Source organism: Triticum dicoccoides, chromosome 7B (genome assembly GCF_002162155.2).
Source record: "Triticum dicoccoides isolate Atlit2015 ecotype Zavitan chromosome 7B, WEW_v2.0, whole genome shotgun sequence".
Taxonomy (NCBI): Eukaryota; Viridiplantae; Streptophyta; class Magnoliopsida; order Poales; family Poaceae; genus Triticum; species Triticum dicoccoides.
This window is the reverse complement of record NC_041393.1, coordinates 467,475,953-467,498,059: the sequence shown is the minus strand read 5'-3', so window position 1 is coordinate 467,498,059 and position 22,107 is coordinate 467,475,953. Positions and strand designations below refer to the sequence as shown.

Below are 22,107 nucleotides of genomic sequence, written 5' to 3'. Positions count from 1 at the left end.
GCCGCATCAGCCTCCCCCTCCACCGCCATGTTAGCAGCGAGGCGGGCCTTGGCCGCCCTCATCCTCTCCATCCCACGGGGAACACACCGGTCCGGGTAGGACTCATACTCCGACGGACTGATGATGGGGAATGGGAGATTGGAAGGCTCCCGAGAGGATCGCGATGATCCAGTGCTGGAGGATCCGAGAGTCCGATGCGTTGGAAAGATCCCGCCGTCGGTCGGGCGCTGTCCTCCCGGAGCGGCGTAGTGCAATGCGGACGGCCATTGCCTCCTCCAAACCGCACGGGACGACACCCTAGTCAACGGATCCGCTGCCCGCCATGCCGGAGATCGCCAGACGGGAGCTTGGGTGGCGGAGGGGAGTGGAGTGAAGTGGCTAGGGTTTGACCCTGACAGCAGATGGGGAGGAATATATGTGCGGTTAGGTGGGCCGGCGTGGACCGGGTCAGGCGTGGCGGACGCGCCCGAGCGCCCCCATTTCCGTCCTAGATTTGGGCTGGATATGAGGGGTGTCGATTAGCCCGGGCGTTTGTGGCCCGTTTGAGACGCCCGTCTGGGTCACTTTTTTGTGACCCGTCACTGACCGGGCCGTCCACCCAGACGTAAGAGGAGGGTTTGGGGTGCCCGGCTGTTGGGGTGTCAAGAACATAGGGATGCAGCGCTATTCGGTTGAAATGAATAGTACGGACAGCCATCACTTGCAAATATTCAGAAGATCAAGTATAGCAGCACTCAAATGTTGATAGATAGAGGTTCTACTCAGAAGTAAGACAATCTGACACGTTCATAGGCAAATCTAACCTAGATAATGCTTCCCAAGTGATAACAAGTTGAACCATCCTTGTCTTCTGCTTGATGACGCACCTAGCAACAAGAAACTGATTTCAGGTGAGTACAAATAAATCTCTTTGATTCATATGCATTGTTGACAGAGGGGTGAAGTGCTAGTCTACTGAACTGAATATAGTACAGAAAGCCATCACTTGCAAATATTCAGAAGGTCAACTCTACTAGCACATAAAACTTGATAGATAGGTTCTGTTTAGAAGGAAAGCAAGCTCACACATTCATAGGCAAATCTGTTTTGATAATGCTACCAAGTGAAAATAAAGTTAAATCATCCTATCAAATCTTGTGCTAGATTTTTTATGGATAACCTGCTTGATGATGCAGCTAGCAACAACAAATTGCTTTCAGCTGAGTCCAAACAAATCTAAAAATTGTTTAGTTTGTATTTGTTGGGGTGCGCCTGGCCTGGGCAATAGTGCAACGCCCAGGCGACACATGAGGGCCCCACTAGCAAGCTAGTGTGGTGGACCCTCCCCCATAAAAAATAAATTTAATATCGTTGTGGGCACATGGCCCACATTTTTTTTCTCGAAAAGGGGGGATACCCCGGCCTCTGCATCAGTACGATGCATACGGCCCTCTTATTAACAAAATAAAGTAGTGCCAACATGGTTCCAAAGGTCCTCAAAAGTGAAAAAAAGCAGAACAAGCTCACACAGAGCCCGAAGAAGCTAGATACATCAACTAGCCATATCAAGATGCCACAACCGGCTGGGTAAACTAGGTAGGAATACTAAAAGCCTATCCTATTACATGACCGCCATCCAAACCGGTTGAAGATATCCCGAGCTACCATCTCCCAACGGATAGACCCAGTAACCAAATGCTCCCTGGCCTCCGTCTGGGTGAGTAGCGACCACGAACGGATCAGAGCCGTAGTCCGGAATAAAACCTGCAAAAAATGTATACATGATATTCTGTTAAAGACCAGATCGTTTCTGCAGTTCCAGATAGTCCACAGCAAAGCACAAACCCCAACCCGAATATGTCTCGCTAAGTTAGGCTCAATCCCATTAAGCCATGTCCCAAATAAAGCATTAACAGAATTCGGTGGTTTGATGTTGAAAGCAATGTGGACCGTCTGCCAGAGTACCTTGGCCAGCGGGCAGTCAAAAAAGAGGTGTTTAATAGTCTCATCCCGATCGCAGAAACTACACCTAGTAGGTCCTGTCCAATTACGCTTCATCAAGTTATCCTTAGTTAAAATTACTTGTTTATGAACAAACCACATAAGCACTTTTATTTTCAAAGGAACTTTGACATCCCAAACATGTTTGGACGTAGGAATGGAGTTCGAATTAATACCATCAATATACATTGATTTAACCGTGAATACTCCAGACTTAGTCAACTTCCAGCGCAATTCATCGGGTTGTTGAGAAAGCTGGATGTCCATCAGTCTCCTAACTAGATGGAGCCATTCTTCCCAACGATTGCCCGCTAGCACTCGTCTGAACTGAAAATTAAGGGGGGTAGATTGGAAGACCGAAGCAACGACCACCTCCTTTCGTTGAACAATGCGATACAACGAGGGATATTGGATGGCCAAGGGTGTGCCACCGAGCCAAGTATCCTCCCAGAAACGTGTACTTGTGCCGTTTCCAACAACAAACTTTGTCCTATTAAAGAATGCCTGCTTGACCTTCATGAGACCCTTCCAGAAAGGCGAGTCAGTCGGCCTTACAGAGACCTGTGACAAAGTTTTTGACTGGAGGTACTTGCCGCGAAGGATCTGTGCCCACACAGCATCAGTCTCCGACGAAAGCTTCCACAGCCACTTGCTAAGAAGGCATTTATTCTTAATTTCTAGATTCTCAATACCTAGACCCCCTTGGTCCTTCGGTCTACAAATGATGTCCCACTTAGCAAGCCTATACTTTCTTTTAAGCTCATCACCCTGCCAGAAGAACCGCGATCTATAGAAGTCCAGTCTCTTCCTAACACCAACTGGTACCTCAAAGAACGAAAGAAGAAACATTGGCAGACTCGTGAGTACCGAGTTAATTAGGATTAATCGGCCTCCATATGACATAAGCTTGCCCTTCCAGCAGCTCAGTTTCTTCTCAAATCGGTCCTCAATGCACTTCCATTCTCTGTTTGTTAGCCTACGATGGTGGATAGGAATCCCCAAGTATGAGAAAGGTAGCTCTCCCAACTCACATCCAAACAATTGCCTATAAGCATCCTGTTCATCTTTGGCCCTACCAAAACAGAACAACTCGCTCTTATGAAAGTTTATCTTTAACCCGGTCAATTGTTCAAATAGGCATAAAACCAGCTTCATATTTCTTGCCTTAGCCAAGTCATGCTCCATAAAGATGATTGTATCATCAGCGTATTGTAGGATAGAGATACCTCCATCAACAAGATGAGGCACCAATCCACCTACTTGACCATTTTCCTTAGCCCTTCCTATCAGAACTGCCAACATATCTACCACAATGTTAAACAAGATAGGGGACATCGGGTCTCCTTGTCGGAGGCCTTTATGTGTCTGGAAGTAATGACCTATGTCATCATTAACTTTAATTCCCACACTACCTTTTTGCGTAAATGACTGTACCTGTCTGCGCCAGGCTTCATCAAACCCTTTCATACGCAAAGATTGTTGGAGAAATGGCCACTTTACCTTATCATACGCTTTCTCGAAATCCACTTTAAAAATCACTCCATCTAATTTTTTGGAGTGGATTTCATGGAGCGTTTCATGCAGGACTACCACCCCTTCTAGGATGTTTTTGTCTGGCATGAATGCGGTTTGGGACTGTTGCACCACAGAATGCGCAATCTGTGTGAGCCTGTTGGTCCCGACCTTGGTGAAGATTTTGAAACTAACATTAAGGAGACAGATCAGCCTAAATTGCTCAATTCTGACCGCATACGTCTTCTTAGGCAGTAGTGTGATAGTCCCAAAATTCAAGTGGAATAATTGAAGCTGTCCAGAGAATAGATCATGAAACATAGGTAATAAGTCCCCCTTAATAATGTGCCAGCACTTCTTATAGAACTCGGCCGGGAAACCATCCGGTCCGGGAGCCTTATTATTTTTCATTTGTGCAATGGCATCAAAAACCTCCTTCTCCGAGAACGGGGCAACCAGAAGCTCATTATCAGCAGCCGAAAGCTGAGGTACATCCTCAGTTCTGGACTCATCTAGGGACACCGTGTTATCCTCCGGTGGACCAAATAACTACTTATAATAGTCGGTGATGTATGTTTTTAGGTTATCCTGACCTAAAATCGTACCCTCGTCCTGCTCAAGCTGAAAAAGTCGCTTCTTTCTGTGCTTGCCATTAGCAATTAAATGAAAAAACTGAGTATTCGCGTCCTCCTGGACCACTCTACGTACTTTAGCACGTAAAGCCCACTTTAGTTCTTCTTCGCGGAGTAGTTCTTTTAACCTCTTCTCCGCCTCATTTTTAACCTGAAGCTCTGCGGGTAATAAAATATTGGACTCGGCTTTTATGTCTAGGTCATGTATAAGATAAAGGAGTCTATCCTTTTCAATCTTATACACACCGCTAAGGTGCTTAGCCCAACCCCGCAAGAAGCTTCTCAAATTCCTAATCTTATTCTGCCATCGCTCAATGGGAGTTTTGCCTCGAACATCTTTAACCCATTCCCTGGCTATCAAATCTAAGAACCCCTCACGTTCGAACCATGACGTCTCAAATGAGAAGGTGTTCTTATTACCCACGTGGTTCGGCTCCCCTGAGTCCACAAACAATGGGGTATGATCCGATATTCCCCTCGAAAGAGCTTGCACCGTAACCAACGGGAATTTTTGTTCCCACTCCACGCTTGCAAGAACCCGATCAAGTTTTTTGTAGGTTGGGTTAGGAAGAGCGTTGTCCCATGTAAACTTTCGGCTCGAGAGCTCTATCTCTCTCAGATCCAAGCTTTCAATAATGGTGTTGAACATGAAGGACCATCTGCCGTCAAAGTTATCATTGTTCTTCTCGTCTGGCCTCCAGATGATATTGAAATCACCACCAACTAAAATCGGTAGTTGTTCTGACCCACAAATTCGAACGAGGTCTGCTAGAAACTCCGCTTTAAACTCGGGCTGCGCGGCACCATATGCCGCTACCAAATCCCAGTTAAAGCCATCCGTCTTAGACTTAACTCGAAACTTAACCGCGAAGTCACCCATCACTACACTACGGACTTCAAGTGAGTCGCATCTCACACCTAGTAAGATACCCCCCGATCTTCCTCGCGGAGGTAGGCAATGCCAATCAAAATCAATACCACCAACTAGTGAGGAGAGAAACTGCGGTGCAAAGTTATCTCTACCCATTTCTGATAGAGCAACAAAATCTAGCTTCTGCTCTAGAGCTGTCTCAGCCAGGAATCTTCTTTTAGCCAAGTCCTTAAGACTTCTGCTATTCCAAAAAATTCCTCTCATAGTTCATCATGGAATTTTTTTGTAGTTCGAATCCTAGCACTCCTACGAACTGCGGAATCGGGATAAATCTTCCGTTTCCACTTACGCTTAGGTTTATTAAGCTCAGTCACCCGTTCCTCATGACCGGGTTCACAAATATTGCTAGCTTCATTCTGTAGGGGCACATCATCTTCCTGAGCGTCATGGTTAGTGGGTGCTAGATCCTCACACAGACTATCAAGCACTCTAACTCCTAATGCATTTATCTCATCATCATTCATTGGTTTAACTGCTGCAAGATTACGAATAGTCTCTAAAGCACGTTCCGCCTCCAGGTCTAATATATCATTCAACGAATTGGTAATTTCACTATCCGTAGCACCTAGTGAAACTCCTAATTGGTTTGCATTATTTATAATGTCCTCATTAGAAAAATGCAATAGGGAATTAGACAAGTTGACGGACATACCAGAAGAAAAAGTATCATCCTGAAGCTTGGCCGCCCTCATAGCGCACCGCTACTGCATATCGTCCACCTCCGGGACGTCGAGGATGCGAGCACTCATCCGTCTCCCCTTGGAGATAGGGTCCGGGATCCCACCAAACGCGATCACCTCCTCCCTAGTATATCCTGGCACCGAAACTCTGGCAGGCGGTGCCGAAGTCACTAGAGAAGGCGTCTGCGGGCTCCCGATCCCCTTGGACGAGTGCCTCACACCAGGCATCGGGGAGGAGTGTAAGACAGGGGCCTCCTGCCCGCGGTCTCCTCCCGCCCCAACCGGCAGCTCAGACGGGAAAGCCATCGGTGAGGTGGTCCTCCTGACCATCGGAGAAGAGGGTGGAGACCGGGCCTCCTGCCCTGGCGTCCCCCCTCCCACATCAGCAGCCACAGTGGTTGCCACCACCGTCGCAGAAGGAGTCGAGGCCGCCTGCCTCGAGGTCCCTCCAGCAGCCGGAGCCGACCCCCTCGGGGCCGACGCCACCGATGGCACCTGCATCGGCCTCGGGACGGGGGGAGAGAGGACTCCATGTCCCGAACCCCCTCCCCCACACCCCATCGCCCCCGCGATCGCCGACACCGAAGTCGCGTCCGCGGGAGTCTGCAGTCCAAGAGAACCATCACCATGCCTCCACGCCGCATCGCCTCCCAAAGAACTCGCCAGACGAGTAACAAACACACCAATCTCCCTCACAAACTCCAGTGAAGGAAGCGTGCGCTCGAGATCATCACCCGACTCCACCCTATCACTCCAAAGCCTGGGAGGTGCCGAGGCTGGCTCGAAAGACCCAAAACGCAGAGTAGTCATAGGCACCGTTGGGGGCGCTGCATGCTCAATCCCGGTCCCATCCCCGGGCACCTGAGAAGAACCATTAGACCCCTCACGCATGTGCTCATCAGACGGTGCCCCCTTGGCCCCGGCATTGCCATCACTGTCTTGCATGTCAACATCGTTACCATTAACCAGATCATCAAATAAATCCGTGTCCTCAAACTCGATATCTAGCGGGAACACCACTCCCCTGTAAGTCCAGTTAACCTTATCAGGTACGAACTCAATATCCAGAACACTCACTAATATCCGGGCCACCCCATGGGCACGTGTGAAAGCCATATCCACTTTTTCCGTCTTCCCCACCATGATCCCCATACTAGCTACCACTCGAGCGTCCTGCAGAGGCTTAGAAGGAGCCCCTGTAAACCTCAACCAGACCTGCGTCAGCGGCTTCCCCTTAGGCTCAACCTGCTTCCACTCATGGAACTCTAGGATACACGTAGTACCGGGAACCCGACACAAGCCAAAGCTCAACAATCGCTGCAAATCCTCCACAGATGGGAACTCAACCTTAAAAGACCTGTCCTCGATAAGCACCAATTCCCATCGAAAATCCCCGGGAGCCAACTCCTGAAGCCTCCTCACAATCTGTGCCTCAGTCACCTCGCCCTGGGTTGCTTTCACAATCCCGGTAGTCAAGCTCAGGGTATCCTTCGGGACCTCTCTCGCCACCGGGGACTCAAAAAACATGAGCTCAGCACAATAGACTCCATAAATGTTCAGCGTCGGAGGCAGGTCACGCATCAACGGGCACTCCCCGGAGTCATGTACAGTCTTGCCACACGTCTCGCACAACTGGGCCACACATTCAGCAATGAAGTGACCCTTCACACCGCAGCGGTAACAAAGCATCCGTTCCTTCTTTCGTGCATATTTGGACGCCCTTTCAGTAGCCTCGTCTACCATCCCAGCCTCAGGAACCTCGACCGTAACCACGGCTTTTGTCACCTCCATCGCCTGGGACTCGGTGGGCGTATGGTCAACCTCCGTTGTGGACGCCTCGGGATCAACTGCCTTGGGTGGGGGTGGTCGGCGGAATCTCCCACGGCCCCCACCCCGACCACAACGATGGCCACGAAAGCCTCCTCTCTGACGGTGATCCGGACCGGAAGCCCCCTCGACGAAACCTCCTGTCGGGCCGAGAAACGGTCTCTCAGCCGACCCGTCACTCTGCCAGGCATAGCCACGGCCACCACCCGTGGATGAAGATCCACGATGCTGTCCAACTCCATACGCATCAGAACCATCATCCCCCCACTGACCTCGGGGTGGATCAAAGGACTCTGTAGTGTTGGGACTCTGTCTCGTTTGCACCGGTCCCGACCGATCTTGCGCGGGCCGCGCGACGTAGTGCGGCGGAGGCTTGGCACGAGGCTGGTTGCCGATAGTTGGCGTAGCTCCTGAAGCACTACCCCGAACCGGTGCTGCCGCGCCCGGCGCCGAAGGCCGAGTCCCGCCCCGACCCGCGGCCGGCTACACAACGAGCGCCACGCCGGGTGCTGGGGGCCGAGTCCCGCCCCGACCCACAGCCGTCTGCATGGCAACCGCGCCTGGTGCCGGAGGACGCTGTCCACCCCGACCGGCCGAAGGCAGCTGCTGCACATATCCTGGCCGCTGGGTACCAACGCCGCGACCAGGGAAGGCCGGCGCCGCGCCATCACCCGCCGGCTGCCTCTGGCCTGCGGGCACTGGTGCCCCACGTCCGGCGGCCTTAGCACTCAGCGTCGCAGCCCCATCCCGACGTGAAGGAGCCGCCGCAGCCCCAGTCATCGGCGGCGCAGCCCCATCCCGACCTGAAGGGGCCACCGCCGTGGTTGTTTTGGCCGGCGGCGCTGCCGTCCCGCGGCCAGCCATACCCAGGAGAGGTGGGATCCTCTTCGCCCGACCCGCACCGCACAGTGGGAAGCCCGGAGTCCCGTGCCTAGGAGCCCTAGCGATAGCAGCCGATGGCGCGGTAGCGGAGGAAAGAGCGGTCACTGCGTGCGTGCATGGAGTATCGCTACGTGAGAGACTCGGGACCGGTCCAGCCTGGGCCACATACCCAGCCGTCCCAGGCCCATCTCCTCGCATCTCCGACCGACACAAAGTCGGCCCATCGCAGCCCACCAAGTAATTCAAACGAGCCGATCACATCTCAGCGATCTGGGAGAGCCCTGCGGACGCCATGGCCGCCGCCGGCGCAGGACGCTCGCCCCTCTGCTTCCCGTTCTTTCGTTTCTTAACAGTAATCCATGAATCCGGCCTAATCTTGTCGAAAAGAGTAAGATTTGGAAGGCGAACCTTAGGTAAAGGGCCCTTCCATGGCCTGACCGCCGATGCCGCATTCCTCCGATGAACGACACGTCGCACCAGCTCCTTCCTCTCGTCCGGATGAAGCCCCACCCGCGCCGGATCCTCCACCGGCACTACCGTGTCTACGGTCTTGGCCACATCATCTTCATCATATCCTGCATGAAAAAGATCGCATATCAAATCCGAAGGTGTAGGCGAGTGCGGCGAACCTTCTGAGCCTTCGTTGTCTCCGGCGTCATCCTCGTCGTCCGCCTCCAACAGAGCCCAAAAACGGCCCCCGATGCCTGCCCACGCAGCCGCCGCGGAGGGACACGGCGCGGCGGCGACCTCCGCGGTCCCCCGGGGATTCGCTCTAGGAGTCACCCGGGGAGTCGCCCCAGCCATTTTTTTCGTACTCGTTCCTGAACTGGAGATGGACATGGATGACACATGGCCCACATATCAGATATTAAACTGATAAGAACAGATACTACACTTGAGATATTAAACTGATAAAAACAGATACTACACTTGATCTTAGCCAAAAGGCCGAGAAAGGTATGCTTTAGAACCCTGCCCTCCGCCTCCTCTTATAGCTTTATTGGGCGACTAAGCTGCTTGCGCAGTCGAGGTGGGACTAAACAAGTTAACAGGGAGTCATTAGAAACCTGCCTGTGCGGTTCTCCTACTGTTGCTTCCGTTTTGGACTTCTTGGCCCAACTAAAGAATAGTAGCCCAGATGCCTCAACAGGCCGACAACTATGTGGCTCAACTCATTGTCATGGCCTGATCATGGTAGTAAATAATTAGCTGTCAAGTACTAGTAAACGAGTTAATAGTTAATTAACTAATTCCCTAAAGAAAAGTTAATTAACTATTGCTGGCTCCTGCAACTCATCCAAGAATTCATATCTGGTTAACAACGTTTCCTAAATTAGTTTACTTAAATAATAAAATAATAAAGGCAAGTTTTTGTCATTTGGGTGTTTCAGGGATTTAACTTCTAGAACTTGATGAACCTGTGAAAGCTAATGAAATGAAATCTAAACTACCCCAATTAGCATTGCTCGCAGAGAAGTCTCTGCATTGTTCCTGTCAGTTCTGTGCCAGCCACTTTCTGAATTTATTCTTAGTCAGAACAGTATTAGTAGCCACATGTTCAGCGATACTTTAATTCTTTCTCTTCCTTGATCCAAAACGAACCACTCTTCACGGATGAATGCCTATGTTGCCATCAACTGGAAAGAAATTAAAGTGCATCCCCCTGTTGACACCAGATTTTGGCACGGTCAATAACTTCAAACAAAATCGCAGCTGGGATGCCCACTCGGCTTATCGTATTGGCAAAAGAAGGAGTTGCAGAAGCTTAGTGCACAAGAACTTGAAAAGAGAAATATGGCTTGGGTTCCCAAAGGAAATATTCAAAATAAAAATTATGTGCGAGCTTCCTAGGAGTGCGACAAAGGTGAAGAAGAAAAAGAGTGAAAGCTACGAAGGACCAAGCCGAAGGTTTCAACATCTTCGGTCCACACATTATCCATTTTCTTCAACAATGCCGTTGATTCCTATGCCATGGAATTCTTCATCAGGTATGATTGGTTACCCTCAATGGGCTTATTTTAATCCATGGATAAAATATAATTTCTTACATCATGAAAGGGTATTACCAAATCATTATATGTTCGATTAGCTTCACTTTTGTTGCTAATCTAAATGGCCGATATATACTTATCGTCCAAAGCACGTACAAAATGGCCGATGGAGTGTTGACATCGCGCTTAGAACAAACTTCGTGCAAGTTATTTTTCGGCACACAAGTTTTGCCGAAAAACAAGGGGCATGTGTTGACACCAGATTTTGGCACGATCAATAACTTATTTAAGATGACCTCAAATGGAGAAGTGATCTCATGAAAGACTTCCGTATTGTCGATATGAACATCTTTGAAGTTTGGGTCATCGCAGTCCGATTTCATCTCGAAGGCCGAAACTATGCTCAAAATACTAAGATCTTATATTCAGAGTATAGTTTGGCTGATTAAGCCTCCAAGACGACTTCAAATGGAAACATTATCTACACGGATTGTCTTCGTCTCGTCGAAACGATCGATTTTGATATAAAAATCGTTCCAATCCGAGTTCGTATGCAAAAGTCAGAGCCATCTGAATACAGCTCTATCACGAGGCAAAAACTGGCGCGCCCCACCAGACACCCTGTCTGATGGGTAGCACGAGGGATAGCCTGTTTTGCGCGACCGATTTGACCATCGAGATGACCTCTGATAAAAAAACGTTCAACATAAAAGTTGTTCGTCTCGTTGAAACAGTTAAGATTGTTTTTGGGCTCGTTTCCATCCGAGATCGTTTACAACCACAAAAAAGACCCGCAAAGTGCAGCCAGTTTAAACCGAACAGTTTTGGAAAGTTCGGACAAAACCAATCCGAATTTGACTAGGGTTTTGGACGTGAATCCAAGCCTTTTCCTTGCACGGGAAGTCCAGCCGCCTCTTATATACCTAAGGGGTGACGGCCAATTGAACAACACACAATCGATCAATTCATCTATCACTTTTTATCTTTTATCTTTTCTCCTTAACCCTAGTTCTTCTTCTTCCTCGTTTTTCGTTCGTTCTTCTTGTTGCAGGGCGGCGAACCTCGAGGCCCTAGGGGCGGTCAGGCCGACCTAGGGCAGCCCATAGCCGCCGCACGCCCTGACGGGGTCCCTCCCGAGCGTGTGGGGTTTCGGGTCTTCAAAAGCACCCGCCGGATTGCCTGCGTACCGCGCTTCCGGACGGGTCTCCTTCGACGTGAGCTGCGGTGTATCACCCTCGGCGTTGGAGGTACACGGTGACGTGTTCGTATGCGAACACACTTTTTGGCGACTCCGCTGGGGACGAAGCTTTGAACGGTCTCCAACCCGTTCTTGCTACGAAGAGATCGTCATCTAGGGTTTGCAATCTACAAAGGTAAGATGAATACCCAATTCACTTATGTAGATGCAAATAATACATATGTTGTTGCTAGATCGTCTAATGAGCATATTGTATCGGCTAGCCCTAGTTTTATCAATCATGCATCTAATTATGTGCAACAACCAATTCAAAATAATCTTCATGCTTCAACTTCATATAATTTTAGCAACATGCAACATATGTATCCCAACTCCCATGCATCGGCAACCCCACAAATCTATATGCCGATGAATAACATGATGAGTTCGGTTAATCATGTTGAGACACCCCATGTAGGAACTTCCAATAGTATGCAACAAAGTGTTTCAACCTTTTATTCATCGGCAAATAACTTGCAGTATGTTAATCCAAACGTGCCGGTGGATAGGGGTATTGGCCATGCCACTACTAAATTTGGCCAATTACCCTCAAACATCGTATGCTACACCTCATGCTACGAATTTTTCGGCACCATACGCAATTGTAGATATTCGTGATTCGGCTCCGCACCTTCATGCTCATGGCCGAATAAGTGAGAATTCTACCAGAGCGCATGTGTCTTTACCTAGTAACGTAGCATATCATGTTGCCCTTGCACAATTACAGAATTTCGGCAACACACCATTGCCGAAAGCGTCTCAAAGTATTGGGGGGCAATCCGATGAAGATTGGGCTGAAATTGGTCGAAAAAAGCTTAAAGATAGACTAGCTGCAATGTTTGCTGAATTTAGACAAGAACAAGCAACCTTGCGAATCAAAGAAAAAAAGAGTGGTGATTCAGATAACAAAGTTAATTCGGTTATTAAAAAAGTCGAATCAAATAGTATGTGTACCGAATCTATCAAAGAAAAAGAGGATGCCAAGGCATTGGAGAGTCATTCAAAACTGGAACAAAGTATTATTCAAGTGATACAACCATCATGCTCTCCCAACGTAATTGAAGATGTATGTCTAGCAAGTGACTTGCATATCTTCCGATTTGGTCGCAACTTTATTGTCGATGCTTCTATAAGAAAAATTCTCATAAGTAATTTTGAAAGACCAATGAAGAAGGGTAATTTACTTGTTAGCAACAAAATTGTTATAGACTATATCGGCCAACCCATTGCACCATTTATAAAGACCGATAATGACTTATTGTTGTAGCCAAAGCTTTCCCCGTTGCTTTATCTAAAGTTCATATCTAGTTGGGTAGCTTTGCTTATTTATTACTTGGCTTGCACTTTGTCTCAATTGAGACATGTGTGTTCTAAATATTTTCGTATCGGAAGTTTAAAGCCAAGCTTAATTTCTTTTGAGAAATCCGATGCTAATATAATTCTTATCCAAAGACACCGGAGATAGAGTGGAAAACACAATGTATAGCCAAATGGGAAGATTCTAAATCTGAACCATTCGTTTGCTTATCTTCAAAGCCGTTCACACAGCAATATCGGCTAGAAAGCAAGAAGTTTACCTTCAATTCAAGCATGTGTGACCAAATATTTGATTTATTGCTGAAAAATAATTACATAAGAATTCTTGATCACCATGTCAAGCCATCAATTCAAGGACAAATGTATTGTAGGTTGCATCATTCGTTCAAACATAATTTTGAGGATTGTAATATGTTTCGTCAAATAGTTAAATCGGCCATTGATAAAGGACGATTGAAATTTGTTGAGACACCAAGAGATGACCAGTCTATTCCGATTGGTCTCGATGGCAGAAAGTTTTTGCATCGGCTGCTTCAAGCCGATCCATTTAAAGAGGAGGTAAAAACTGCAGGTGATGGGGTCAAGCTTTCAAGTAAAGAAATTGTTGAAGAGCATAATGAACATAATTTTGAGGGCGAGAATTCCATCAAAGCTACAATGAAGACGCCAAGGACTGGGGGGCAACAAGCAAACCCAATAATTGGTGCAAGCACAACCAAAGGAAACAAAGGCCGAAATAAGCGCAAGTGTAAGAGATCAAAAATCACCTTCGCTGTACTATTGGATAAACATCAAAAGAAGAGTGAAGAGAAGAATGCTTATCGGCCAAATCATGCAAAGAAACCAAGATCACCCCCAGGGCGCAAATATGAGGATTGGTATTGGCAAAGTGATAATTTTAATGCAACATATTCATATCCTTATTTTGGGCCGCCAATGCCAATGCCGTGGATGCCTCCCTATGCTCATATAGATACATATTCATCATGGGACAGGTATGATACAAGGGCACATTCTCCATCTTATTCTAGACCATCTCACCAATACTATGCAGCTCCAAGGAGATCAACATTTGAACAATCACACGTCAAAGACCGTTTCAATCATAAAGAATCGGTCTGGTGCACAAGGAAGAATAAGGAGGTGGTTGAGCAAATCTACTGCGTCAAAAGAGATGGTCGTAAGAGTGCCACTTCAGATATGATCTCAAATAAAAAAGAGCCAATTAAAGTATTGACATTGGCTACAAAAGGCAATGAGGCAAGTCAATCAAGTGCCAAATCTGAAGGGAAGAAGTTGAGAGTGCACAAGGTAAAACAAGAATTGCCATTATTTCAAACAAAATCGCAGCTGGGATGCCCACTCGGCTTATCGTATTGGCAAAAAAAGGAGTTGCAGAAGCTTAGTGCACAAGAACTTGAAAAGAGAAATATGGCTTGGGTTCCCAAAGGAAATATTCAAAATAAAAATTATGTGCGAGCTTCCTAGGAGTGCGACAAAGGTGAAGAAGGAAAAAAGTGAAAGCTACGAAGGACCAAGCCGAAGGTTTCAACATCTTCGGTCCACACATTATCCATTTTCTTCAACAATGCCATTGATTCCTATGCCATGGAATTCTTCATCAGGTATGATTGGTTACCCTCAATGGGCTTATTTTAATCCATGGATAAAATATAATTTCTTGCATCATGAAAGGGTATTACCAAATCATTATATGTTCGATTAGCTTCACTTTTGTTGCTAATCTAAATGGCCGATATATACTTATCGTCCAAAGCACGTACAAAATGGCCGATGGAGTGTTGACATCGCGCTTAGAACAAACTTCGTGCAAGTTATTTTTCGGCACACAAGTTTTGCCGAAAAACAGGGGGCATGTGTTGACACCAGATTTTGGCACGGTCAATAACTTATTTAAGATGACCTCAAATGGAGAAGTGATCTTCATGAAAGACTTCCGTATTGTCGATATGAACATCTTTGAAGTTTGGGTCATCGCAGTCCGATTTCATCTCGAAGGCCGAAACTATGCTCAAAGTACTAAGATCTTATATTCAGAGTACAGTTTGGCTGATTAAGCCCGCAAGACGACTTCAAATGGAAACATTATCTACACGGATTGTCTTCGTCTCGTCAAAACGATAGATTTTGATATAAAAATCATTCCAATCCGAGTTCGTATGCAAAAGTTAGAGCCATCGGAATACAGCCCTGTCACGAGGCAAAAACTGGCGCGCCCCACCAGACACCCTGTCTGATGGGTAGCGCGAGGGATAGCCTGTTTTGTGCGACCGATTTGACCATCGAGATGACCTTTGATAAAAAAACGTTCAACATAAAAGTTGTTCGTCTCGTTGAAACAGTTAAGATTGTTTTTGGGCTCGTTTCCATCCGAGATCGTTTACAACCACAAAAAAGACCCGCAAGGTGCAGCCAGTTTAAACCGAACAGTTTTGGAAAGTTCGGACAAAACCAATCCGAATTTGACTAGGGTTTTGGACGTGAATCCAAGCCTTTTCCTTGCACGGGAAGTCCAGCCGCCTCTTATATACCTAAGGGGTGACGGCCGATTGAACAACACACAATCGATCAATTCATCTACCACTTTTTATCTTTTATCTTTTTTCCTTAACCCTAGTTCTTCTTCTTCCTCGTTTTTCGTTCGTTCTTCTTGTTGCAGGGCGGCGAACCTCGAGGCCCTAGGGGCGGTCAGGCCGACCTAGGGCGGCCCATAGCCGACGCGCGCCCTGACGGGGTCCCTCCCGGGCGTGTGGGGTTTCGGGTCTTCAAAAGCACCCGCCGGATTGCCTGCGTACCGCGCTTCCGGACGGGTCTCCTTCGACGTGAGCTGCGGTGTATCACCCTCGGCGCTGGAGGTACACGGTGACGTGTTCGTGTGCGAACAACCCCGTCAACACAACATCTGCTGAATATTACAACAGAACTATACCCCGCAGAAATGCAACTCTTCATAACCAACTACTAGCGGATAGTAAGCGGCGGCATTACACTCTCCGTTGGTTGGTTCGGGAGTTGTTTTTCTTGGTGCGAAAAACAGTACTCCCTTTATCTCAAAATGGTAAAAAAAAACGTCTTACATTTTGAGACAGAGGGAGTGTGTGCTAGTTGTTTACTTGCAAAATTTATACATAGTTCATTCTGTAGCAACAACACAACTTCTAGAACCTTAGGTACAGTTCAATCTTAACATATGAAGGATATATCAGTTACAGTTCCATATTCACTACGCAAGCTTTGGAAACATGCATCTGAATCCGATCTTCCTGCTAGCTCAAGGGATCATTTATCCTTCAGATTTGTTGACAACAATTTGTCAGATGCATCTGTGCTTTGTCCTCTTTTTAGCTATGCCCATTATCCTTCAAACAGATCTGACAGCAGCTCTTCAAGATCTTCAGGGGTGTACTTCATAAGCTTTGGAGCTTTGTTTTTGTGATTCTCAAGGTATGTACTGTAAGCCTGAACAAGCTTCTCTGATACTGATTTACGCATATTGGACCGGAGCAGAGGATTTTCAACTTTCCATGTCTTCTGAGTCCAGTAAGTTTTCTCAAATTCCAGGTTAAATATTTGCAGTGTCGGTAGGCTAGAAAAGATTGAGATTTTGTTGGTCTTTACATGGAAGCAATACATGACAGATTCACAAGAAATGTTGATGAACGATGAGATGTGGTCCTTCAGTTGGTCTCGGTGCTTCAGAACCCAATCCTCTCCTAGAAGATACTTTATCTCTGAGCCTTCTACTTGATGCAGCACAAAGTTCACGTTATTCACCATGAACATTTGTTTTAACCCTGCATCTTGATAGCGATGAGATTCTTTCTCAAGCATAATTTCCAAGTGACAGATCAAGGTAGCAACAGCATCTTGCAGCGTCTCCATTTCAACCATGCCATCCTGTTCATCGCTGACAAGTATGAGTTTGAGAGATCTGCCATTGTCCAGCAGTGACATGATGTATTTCAACAAGTATTTGGTGATCTCATGGACACCACCACCTTGTGGGACTACTTCAGATGTATAATCACAGATCTTGACATTGAGTACCTGAAGACCACTCCTTATGCTTCTTCGCAAATCATGCAGTGTCTTTTCAAACCTCGCTGATAAAGATGCACCTCTTTTCGGGCCTAATTCATCCACAATCTGAGCAAAATTTTGCACCAGGAAAGGGAAGATATTATTGGGCAGGACAAGCAACAGGTTAGCAAGCGCATCATGGACCCGTATCATGTCGACGATGTGATCTGGGTGTGGTGCCGTCGAAGTCACCACTTGTATTAAAGAAAGTACAGACTCCAAGAGCCGGATATTTGAGTTCACCTTTACTCCTGGCGAAGATCTTGCCCAGCGACTGATCTCCTTGATGGAAGTAGTCACGTTCTTGAGTTGCTTCGATGGTGAACAAAGGTATCGATGCTCCCAGCCGTTAATTTCTTGCTTAGGGAACTTTGCTTCTGATTCTGGAAGATCCTGATGCTGCTCAAGCTTCCTTCCCTGTGTGAATTCAGGAGCTCCTGTGGCTGCTAGTGCTGGGCTGTGATCACCGGCACCGGTGGGGATTATTGCCACGGCCGTAAATGAGCTTGGGTTGCTGCTGCCTATGGAGATGTAGGAGCTGGGGCAGCTGCTCAGTGTCACATCCCTAGTCTGGTATGACCTAGACTAGCTAGTCATTTGTGCATCATGTTTAAATTTCATTTAAATTTGAAATGAGGATTGGTGGAACCCTCAGAATCATTTTTGAAAATGACCTAAATAAAAATTTCTCCAAAAAGGGTCCAAGAAAATGCTCATGTTGCTCCCTGAAAATATTGGACAGAGATAAAAAATCAAAACAATATTTTAGGAGCTCATGGATATTTATTTTGGCCATTTGGATTAATTCGATAAATATTTGCATTGAAAATATATTAGTTATATATATTAATATATGTCCAAAAATTGTGCCTTTTGTCGAGGAGCTCTGGAATAATACCATTAGCCCCTACAAAAATTGGCATAAGCAAATAAAATGGTTTAGTATTTTTATTAAACCAAACAAATGCCAGAAAAGTAGAAAAGAAAAACAAAATTAAAAAAAAATGCCTACCTGTGCTCACCTGGGGCTCCCCCCTGTGCAGCCCAGCCGCAGCAGGCCGGCCCAGCCAGGAGGCGGCCCAGCCCGCCAGCTCCTCTGTCGTCTTCTCCCCCCCTCGCCCAAGCAGGTGCGTGCCCGCGCCACAGCCGGCCGCGGCCACGCGCCCGGCCACGCCACCTCCCTCCCTGCCTGCCTGCCTCTCCCCTCCTCGTCTGGATGCCTGGAACGACGCCACGCGCCGCCCCGGTCCTTTTCCCCTCCCTCTCGCTCTCCCTCCTCCCCGGTTCTCTCTTCCCCGAGCGCACCCCAGCGCTGCCGCCGCCATCGCTCGCCGTTGCCGTGGCCACCGGCCTCCCCTCGCCTCCCCGACACGCTCCCGAGCTCCGGCCTTCCCAGCTCCTCCCCCTGCCACCGTTGGATGCGCACGAGCCCCAGCTCCTCGTAGATGGGCTCGGCCATCGATTTGATCGCCGGAGCCGCCGTTCCGATCAGCGCCGCCGCGTCTGTGTGCTCGCCGGCGTTGAACTCCGGTGGGATGACGTGGCCGCCATTAGCAGCTAACAGCCCGCTTAATTAACCCCCTGAGGCTGACATGTGGGCCCCGGTGCCCCCTAATCTTTAATTAAGTTAATCTAACCCTCTGTTTACCCTGTGACACTGTCGGGTGGACCCCACGTGTCAGATTTGACCTGGACAGCCGCGTTGACCCGCTGATGTAGTGATGACGTCATGCTGACGCAATATTCATTTTCTGGAATTTAGTTTATTTTATTATATCCAGGAAATTCCAGAAAATAGCTAAAACTTCTAAAATTCATAGAAATTCAACCGTAGCTCCAAATTAAATAATTTATATATGAAAAATTATTAGAAAAATTCAAGGAATCCATCTGTACCATTTCCATGCATGTTAGAACAACTTATCACTACTGTTTAGGGCAAATGAAGTGAATGGCATTTAAATAATCACATATGGGGTTTGAATTTGAATCTTGTATTCAAACCAACCCCATTTAACTTGTTGCTAGATGCATTAGCCCAAAACACATTCATTTTGCCATGTCATAGCATGCATCATATTGTGCATTGCATTGATCGTGTTTCTTCTGTGTTTGCCGGTGTTGTTCCCCCTCGGTAGACGTTGTTCCGACGTTGTGATCGTTGACACTGATGAAGACTCAATGCTATCTTCAGAAGTGCCAGGCAAGCAAAACCCCCTTGTTCATTCCGATACAATCCTACTCTCTCGCTCCTGCTCTCTATTACTGCATTAGGACAACAACGATTCAACTGTTACTTGCTGCGGTAGCTGAACCCCTTTATCCTCTGCATGACCTGTCATTGCCACAGTAAATAGATGAAACCCACTAGTATGAGTAGGAGTTGTTTGAGCCCTGATGTGCCTACTCATTCATGCTTGTTTGTCATGCCTGCTACTGCTTAGAGTTGAGTCAGGTCTGATTCATCGGGGATGAATCAGAGGCGTGTGAACATGTCCTACTGTGTGTGAGCTAAGTGTGTGAACACGATTTGGTAAAGGTAGCGGTGAGAGGCCATGTAGGAGTACATGGTGGGTTGTCTCATTGCAGCCGTCCTTAGGAACTGAGTTCTGTGTCTGTGATCCATGACCAGTTACTACCACACATTGGGTTCCGGTAACTCGACCCCTCTCGACTTATTAATCAACATGATCTCTGTCCAGGAGTTGCAACTAGTTTCTGGTGTTTGTAGGTAGTGTTAGTAGTCTACCAAGTGGCACCCGGTACAGGTGGGCTTGGGACAGACTAGGCACAGTGGCCCGGTGTACCAAGTGGCACCCGGTTGGTGGGCTTGGGAACCCTGCACACATTGTTTGGGGCCGTAAGCGACACCCCGGCCGGATCTCCTTGCGGATGGAACCCGAATAGGCGATAAACCTGGACTAGAGACTTGTTCGGTTAGTCAGGTCGTGGCCGACTCCCTCGCCCGGCTTCCGCTTGAAGGTTGCCGAGGTACATGACGTGTACAGGGCGATAAGTGGCGAAAGCGTGTGTGAAGAAGTACACCCCTGCAGGGTTAACATCATCTATTCGAATAGCCGGATTCCTCGGATATGGAAACTTGGACCCCTTGCATAGTTCATAGACAAGTGAAAGTGGATACTCTAAAATACGCAAGATAAGCGTGAGTGCTATGGATGGCGTTCTCGTAGGGAGACGGGAGCGGATCCATAGTGGTGTATTGGTTGGTGAATATGTGGACTCGTGTGCGCCACCTCAAAAGAGTTACTTGCAGTCGTAGTTCAGGTTAGCCACCGAGTCAAAGCTGGCTTGCTGCAGTTAAACCCCACCATCCCCTTTGTTGATAATGATGCATATGTAGATAGATCTGATGTAAGTCTTGCTGGGTACATTTGTACTCACGTTTGCCTATTTTATGTTTTGCAGAGAGACTTCAGTCTCACTAGTAGTTCCGCGTGGACTTCGACGTTTAGCTTGTTACCCCAGCTACGATCTTGTGCCCTCGGCAGGATCTGGTAGATAGTCAGGCTTCTCAGCCTTTTTCATTTATAGATGTCTGTACCCAGACATGATAGCTTCCGCTTGTGCTTTGATTTGTATGCTCTGAGTGTTGGGTCATGAGACCCATGTTTGTAATATCTCGCTCCTCGGAGCCTATTGATAAATTACTTGAGTCGTAGAGTCATGTTGTGATGCCATGTTGTATTTGCACATATCGAGCATATTGTGTGTATGTAATTGAAATGCTTGGTATGTGTGGGATCTGACCATCTAGTTGTTTATCTTTAGTAGCCTCTCTTACGGGGAAATGTCTCCTAGTGTTTCACTGAGCCATGGTAGCTTGCTACTGCTCCGGAACACTTAGGCTGGCCGGCATGTGTCCTTCTTCGTTCCTGTGTCTGTCCCTTCGGGGAAATGTCACGCGATGAATTCCGGAGTCCTGTTAGCCCGCTACAGCCCGGTTCACCGGAGTCCTGCTAGCCCAGTGCTACAGCCTGGATTTACTCGCTGATGACCGACACGTTCGATATTGGGTCATGGATGCCTGTCCCTGTAAGTTTGTGCCACTTTGGGTTTACGACTAGCCATGTCAGCCCGGGCTCCTTACCATATGGATGCTAGCGACACTATCATATACGTGTGCCAAAAGACGCAAACGGTCCCGGGCAAAGGTAAGGCGACACCCGTGGGAATACCGTGCGTGAGGCCGCAAAGTGATATGGGGTGTTACATGCTAGATCGATGTGGCATTGAGTCGGGGTCCTGACAGCGCTGGTATCAGAGCTTGACTGCCTGTAGGATTACCAAGCCAAACTGGTCGAAGTTGAGTCTAGAAAATCTTTAGTTATGTAAGGGAATTGATTGTGGATGGAACGTAATGCTCTTTTTACTCCTTAAACCTCATGACCTTCTGATCTGAGTCATCCTATCTTTCCGACGGGATTAAGGAACCAGGCTTCTCTTCCGTCTATCAGGATCACGTGTTACTACTCCGTAGTCCCATAGGATTGGTTGATCAGAGTCATACCCCAGTTTCGAGTACTTCCGGTGTAGTCTGTTTAGTACTATCCCAGAACCGTGAGTGGTGATGTTGAGTTGTTGTACTACCCCATTTTTAGTAGGATGTCTCATTCTGAGCATTTTACTGCCGTTATGCTGCCGGAATTTCCCTAGGAGTTCGAGAGATACTAATTCCTTGTCCTACATTCTACAGTCTATAGTTGATGCTGATTCCGTCCTTGGTTTCGTTTCTCAGGATGTCATCAGCTAAGCAAAGTTCCGTTGCTCGTAGCCAGAACCACGGAGATGGTAGGGATGAGGATCCTCCCGACCAGCCTTCGTTGACCGAGTTCATGCTAGAGATGGAGAGGAACAAGCGTGAGTCTAACCGTTTGTTGGCACGTATCGAGGAGAACACTGCACATCAGTTCAAAGGGTCTGCTACCATTCATGATTTCATTCGTTTGCATCCCCCCACCTTTCATCATTCCATCGAGCCACTCGATGCAGATGACTG

General features: G+C 47.6%; 1 protein-coding gene and 2 pseudogenes across 1 annotated transcript in view; all 3 read right to left on the bottom strand.

Moving 5' to 3' along the window:
- Positions 1 to 1,240: 1,240 nt before the first annotated feature.
- LOC119342290 lies at positions 1,241 to 1,394 on the bottom strand (annotated as a pseudogene).
- A 7,877-nt stretch (positions 1,395 to 9,271) lies between these two features.
- Positions 9,272 to 9,405, bottom strand: LOC119342288 (annotated as a pseudogene).
- A 6,766-nt stretch (positions 9,406 to 16,171) lies between these two features.
- The window catches only part of LOC119338995 (exocyst complex component EXO70E2-like), a 49,439-nt gene continuing 43,503 nt past the window's right edge, over positions 16,172 to 22,107 (bottom strand). Inside the window, exon 2 of the mRNA XM_037611187.1 lies at positions 16,172 to 17,655. Coding sequence (XP_037467084.1) covers positions 16,365 to 17,655 — 1,291 coding nt within the window. The 3' untranslated portion in view covers positions 16,172 to 16,364. The remainder of the gene's footprint in view (positions 17,656 to 22,107) is intronic.